This window comes from Merops nubicus, unplaced genomic scaffold (genome assembly GCF_000691845.1).
Source record: "Merops nubicus isolate BGI_N331 unplaced genomic scaffold, ASM69184v1 scaffold6248, whole genome shotgun sequence".
Taxonomy (NCBI): Eukaryota; Metazoa; Chordata; class Aves; order Coraciiformes; family Meropidae; genus Merops; species Merops nubicus.
Window position 1 is genome coordinate 13924 of NW_008626232.1, and position 6283 is coordinate 20206.

Consider the following 6283-nt stretch of genomic DNA (forward strand, 5'->3'; position numbering starts at 1 on the left):
GCGTGGCGGGGCCGGAACGCCGGGGCTCCCCCCCCCCCCTGCCACTGGCTTGTCTGGCTGCTACCCCTGGGGACATTCAGGGAGAAGAAAACATTCCTGAAGCTTTCAGTAATGGGGCCAATGGTCAATTTTAAGACTGTGTCCTCCAGAAAACACAATGAATATGAACTTACTAATAAAACTATGTATGAGCTGTGGCACCTACCAGGTCTGATCCTTACCAGTGAGCTGCAATTCATCAAACTGGGAGTTTTCTAGCATGCAGTATAGTCATAGAGAGCCAGAGACCCAGCCTCCAGTCCCCACGAGCATTTGCACTGCTCAGCATTTTATCTCATACCTCTGCTGGGTAAAATTTACTGTCAACTGTGTGCTCTGAACCCCAGTCGTTTATAGCTCCCCAGTGGAAGTGGAACTGCTTTAGCCTGTACTGGTTTTCCAAGGGACCTCCAAAGATTGCTGAAAAGGAAAACAAGACACATGTTAATAAACATGATTTAGAATTGTCCAGACAAGTAACACAGCAGGATCCTCCTTAAAACAAATTTGCCCAGGAAGAAAAATAATGAAGTGGAGCAAAAGCCTTAACTGAAAGTCTCCTGTTGCTTGGCTACTTTTATACTTTACTTTGCTATGATACAGTTGTTGAAGCAAACACCTCATGGTTTTCCCCTGCAGTCTGAATCAGCTATATCAAATGGAAGATAAGCTAAACAGTCTCACCTATGTCCCCTTCAAGGGAATTTTTTCCCCCCAATTCATATCAAGTTGGGCAGAGTCATGGTGATGACATGTTACATTCTAAACTCTTCTCTTTAAGCAGGCCTAGGAGAACTGCCTTACCAGAAGAAGCATGTATGATGACAAAGCAATTAACACATATATAAATTACATCCCAGCAAAGCCTCAATATCTGTGAAAAATAATGAAATTTTCCATGACACTACAAGACTTCAAAAATCCCATTTTTGCCAGAAGAATGACTACTTTGTGCTCCACGTTCAATTCTGCTTTTTTCTAAGTTACAAAAAACCCAAGCACACTGTTCTGCTTCAATGCAGCTTTTCAGACTGTACCCATGTTAAAAGATTTCCTGCACAGCCAGAAATACTCTAATATTGTGCCTACTGTCAATTGTTCAAGCTACACTCTGCTCTCTAAACATCCAGTCTGCCTATGGGCAAGATTTGGTGTCTTTGGAAGCTTTAATGCACTTTTTAGCCACGAGTAAAGGTGGATATTGTTTGCTCTCCTGATTTCAGAAGGCCTCTCATCATCTCACAAACACATGAATGAGAAAGTCTACGCCTAGTTTTCTGCATACTGCTGGAATTTGCTCATTTCCTCCCAACAGAACCAGGAACACCCTGCAAAGTTATTACATCACAGCATCTGGTGTCTGTTAACCAAAAACATCATTACTTCCAAAGGAATGACAACAAATATGTAGCTGTGAAGTCTCATTTGCTGATTTTAATTGTACATCCCAGTTAAATTTTATAGCAAAACACTGTATGAAGTCCATAATCCCAACACTACTTGTGAAAAGAAGTTAATCACTTTCATACTAAGGAGAAAACTATGAGAGGCATTAAGAGCTTTTCTTGTCTTTTTTTTTTTTCTTTCCTGAAAGCCAGCCAGCAATTTTGAAATTTTACCTAGATAGGTCTGCTTGTAATAAAACAGCAAGCTAAAACAAGCTATGCAAATTAGAATTTAATTAATTTCATTCACTGCTTCTGAGCTCTTAGCATAGATGCAATACTGACCACCACTAAAAAAAGTCATGGCAGAGAAAGTTTCAGTGATAGGATGAAGATGTAGCCCAGACTGCCAAGCCCTTCAGAATTAAAGATTCTGTGCTCTAAAACTATCCATTCCTCATTATGTGATGGTGCAAACCCCCAAGTGATTACAATCACCTTAGCAATCACATTCACTTCAATGTCTGCCTCAGGAGCAAAGTTAGGCACAGGCATATATATGTAGAACACCAGGTTCCTACAGTGGACACCAACAGGAAACAAAAAGCAACTTACAGTCCCTTCACAAGCCTTTTTTGCCATTTCACTCTCTCTCAATTTACCAGACTTGGTAATTTCCACACACAAGAGAAGTTTAAAGGAACTCTAACAAGAACCAGGGGTAAGATTCACACCAGGTTTTCACTGCAGCCCTAGCTGTGTTTCAGTTTCATTTCCTTCCAGCAGACGGCATTCATGCACCCAGACAGGGCCCTGTTCTCTACATACCTTCCCCACGCCCTCTTTCTTCTTCATCCTCCCATTCTGCTCACAAGCAAGCACCCCACAGCAGCACTACCTTCATCTTTTGCCCAAGTCTTGTTTTGCCTCATCTCAGGAGTTGAGCATCTTTGTCTATTCTGGGTGCACGTTTTGGTTTGTCTTTCATCTTCTGTTTCAACTTCGTTGCCTTTTTTTTTTCCCCTCCTTCATAATTCACAAGCTTCCTTCTCTGGACTTCTATTATTGCTAGACAGAAGCTGGCAGAAAGAAAAACCAGAAATGGCAACAGTGAAGAGAGAGAGGCAGAGGAGAGAGGCAGGCACTTGAAAACTCAGCCATTTATACAGCAACACCCCCTGATCTGTTGTTTCTTGGTCTGTCACTTTATTGTCCTGCCACTGATGGTTTAACACCATCCATCATCACCCTTCACTGACTTTAATTCATTTGAGGGAGATGATGATAATGATGAAAAGACAGTCAGCTAGAAAGAGGCAGCAAGAATTCTCACACTTCAAGACTGACCTCAAGTGTTCAGTCTCAGAGATGAAGTGGAAAAGAGTTTTCAGAGCTGACCAGCCAGCCTCTGAAAGGCCAGCACCCCTCCAACAATCCAATCCCCTGATGATCCCATGCTTGCCTCTACATCCCAAAAATTGTCCCCGAGTATTTAAATGTTGCATATTTAATCTCCTGCAGGCAATTATTATCCATTCCATCAATTCTTCCAGGAAAAAAAAAGTGGCTTTGTTATCCATCAAACTGCAAACTGTTACACTTTTCAGGACCCATCTTCAACAGATCATGGGGTATGGCTGTACCAAGTCAAGGAGTGTTAAAAGCAAAAGCAATCTAAAGTTAGTAAGTTAAAACCACTGATGAACTAACAAGTGGTGTCTCCATCTTAGTCCCTCCCCCAGCCCTACCTCATTAACACAATATTAATTTGGGCTGTAAAAACAGAAGGGCACTACTTGGTTTCTTCATTACATATCACAGCACTCAAATGAACAAGGGCAAGAATACTCCCTGGGTGGAAGCCAATAAACTGGGTGAACAGCTATAAACAATAAGACAATCAAATAATAAAGAAAAAAAAGTCACACAAGCCCCTGACATCTCCATGTGATCCACCACTACCATTTTTGCTGCACTGTTTTATCAGCCTCTTTCCAAACATTACCCAAAACCACTGGTACCATGGAGACAAAGTGCCAAAAGCTTCCTTCCCTAGAGCATGACTAAATCCTTTACCAAGCTCTAATATCCCTCACAGTGAGCTGTCACCTTAAATATCTACTACTCTAATCCACCAGGTTCAAACTTGCCCAGGGTCCCTCAGTTCTCCCCTCCAGGACAAGCTGAGTAATTGGCATGAATCACACACTTCACAACACCCCTGACCAACTGCTATCAGTTCACCCACCTTTATGAAATACCTTCTTCACACACAACAGCAATGTCCTTTGGTAACAACAACTTTTTAAAGGAACAACAGGTGGGAAATCTGGAATTTAGTAGCAATATCTTGACTCTAACTCACTTGACTCTATTGAACACTGCCAAAAAAAAAAAATTAACTGCTCAGGTCAGTGCACTTACTCACAACAAGTTGCTGGAATGTGTAATTGGATTTTCCATGCATAGACTCCTCCTTCTACTAAAACAACAGGAACACAGGCACCTCCTGCCTGTGGTAGCAGCTTGGTGTTATTTAATTCTCCAAAAGCTTAAGCAGATAAGTCTGTATGCTTTCCAACTGAAAGTCATTTTGCTGCTGATTAGTTCAAACACATTAAATGTATTGGTTAACACCACAACAGATAAGAGTCAGATTAATTAAGTATAATGATAATATCTCCTTTAAAATGAAGTATATACACATACCTATGGCTGAAGATTGACTCATGCAGACAAAGCAATGATATTACAAGACCTAATCAAAAGGCAAGGTATTAAGGCTTGTGCAATAAGAAATCTCAACCTACAACAGAGGATTTGTGCACCATTTCCCTTGGAATAAATACATAATAAAAGTGAGGCCTGTGTAGAACTTCTGCATTACAATTCCCAGCATGGTAAATCTGCATTTAGCTAAAGCTTTCTTCTGCTATATGTTAATTTTCAACATTTGTGTGTTATTGAACCCGAGGTTTCACAGCACACAAACACTTCTCTCTAAGAATTAATAAGACATGAAATAGATTTTTTTTCTCTCAGTTTTGCTTACTTGATCTATCAGTAGAATCATCAAACTCAACCAGGAACGAATATCCATTGTTCCAGATGTGAAGACACGTTGCAGGATCGTAGCTGATTTTCAGAGGCTTCAGAAAGGGGTCGTAAACACTGTCTCTCCACTGGATATTGATAGGAGACTGCCGGGTGCCCCCGGGGATTGTAAGTGGACTCTGCCAGAGGGGATGCACTGGAAGATGATGAAGAGAGTCAGGCTCTACCCATGATACAGAACTTCTAACTAAATACTTCAGAATTTTTTGGCAAGAGAAGATGCTTTGGCATATTGGCTTCAAAAGCTAAATTAAGTCAGCTGATGCCCAGGGAAGTAAAATAATACATTCCAGTTGCATGACTCAGAGATACACAAAAGTTCTGCAGTTTGACTGACAATTGTGTTGATAACTTCCTGTATCTGCAAAACCCTCTTCAGAGAAATTCTGTCCTCTTAATTATCAGAAAACCATTTTCCTTTTATTACAAATTGATTTTTAGGCAGTTTTTTTTTTTTTTCCCCTCAAGCTTGCCAGAGTTACACCACTTCAAATTTTCTTATCTAGCAGTACCATCAACTGAGCTCAGACTGCACCAACCACAGAGTAACTCCCACTGCAAAGCAAAAATATTCTCTGGAAGGTGCCTCTCTTTTGCCTAAATGTGCTTAAGGGCTGCACTGCTGCTGCAATGGCATCTTTCACCTACGTGTGCTTAGTTAGGGGTTACACCACTCCTGAAGCACCTACACCAATGTTGACCAAGACAACTTCACATAGTCACAACCTAGGGCTGATCCCCACACCTGCAAAATCCTAAACTACCAATTTTGGGGGCAGCTTGTGCATGTCAAACTGGCAGGAGCAGAGCAGATGCATGAATACAGTTTCCACAGGATTTTATTCTGCTTGAAAATAGAAGTGAGATCTGTGTGGACAGGGAACATTTGTCCAGCTGCTGTCCCTCAACATCAATGACCCACAGGCAAAAGGTCTGAGCTTTTGAGCCCTGTCCACCCCCTGAACCCCAAACTGGGAAGTTCTGAAACATTATGTTACTGCTGACTTCTTAAGCTACAGCTGCTGGTGGGCCTTCAAAAGAGGAAGAAAAAAAAATATATGGAATATTTTAACAAACCACTCACAAGCAAAGTGGTTCAACAACTTTCCCCCCACGATTTCCTCAGCAAGACACAAACTTTAGCTGCCTGTATAGTGTCATCAAACGAGATGAAAAATCCAGTTTGACGTAAATACTTTGCTGGGAACACAGAGGATAACTCTGTCAAACATGTTCAAATTTTTATCACATTGATCATTCTTTTATATTTTTTTTGTTGTTGTTGTCTATGCATCTATCCATGGCTACATAACATGTTTTACATAAAAACACGTACTATTCTCACTACTAAATTTAGCCTTTACAATTACTGGTTCTTTCAGGTATATAACTTCACTAATATTCCTATTCTGTGATAGTCACTGGATATTTCTACTTACTTCTACCGATATACAAATCAAGATGGGATAGGTGGGGGGTTTCCAAACAGCATTGATGGTTTCTATGAGTTTCCTCGCTTTCTGAAAACAAACTTCAACAGAACCTACAGAATATCACCATGGCTACCCAACTTAAACACAACTTATTTCCCTGCGCAGTAAGTTTCGCATGTTTCGCCATGGCAACAGCAGAGGCAGGCGAGAGAAATACTCTCCGAAAGTGCCACAGCTCTGCTCTGGCTACTGCCATTTCCTGAGGTTTCCGCGGAGACCCGTCAGGGCCGAAGCCAGGCTGAACGCAGCGGG

General features: G+C 41.2%; 1 protein-coding gene across 1 annotated transcript in view; it reads right to left on the reverse strand.

The window, feature by feature from the left end:
• Positions 1–4701, reverse strand: part of LOC103778342 (carbonic anhydrase 5B, mitochondrial-like) — a gene marked incomplete at its 5' end in the record, with an annotated part of 10695 nt that extends 5994 nt beyond the window's left edge. Inside the window, 2 exons of the mRNA XM_008945925.1 lie at positions 341–459; positions 4477–4701. Coding sequence (XP_008944173.1) covers positions 341–459; positions 4477–4701 — 344 coding nt within the window. The remainder of the gene's footprint in view (positions 1–340; positions 460–4476) is intronic.
• Positions 4702–6283: the final 1582 nt, after the last annotated feature.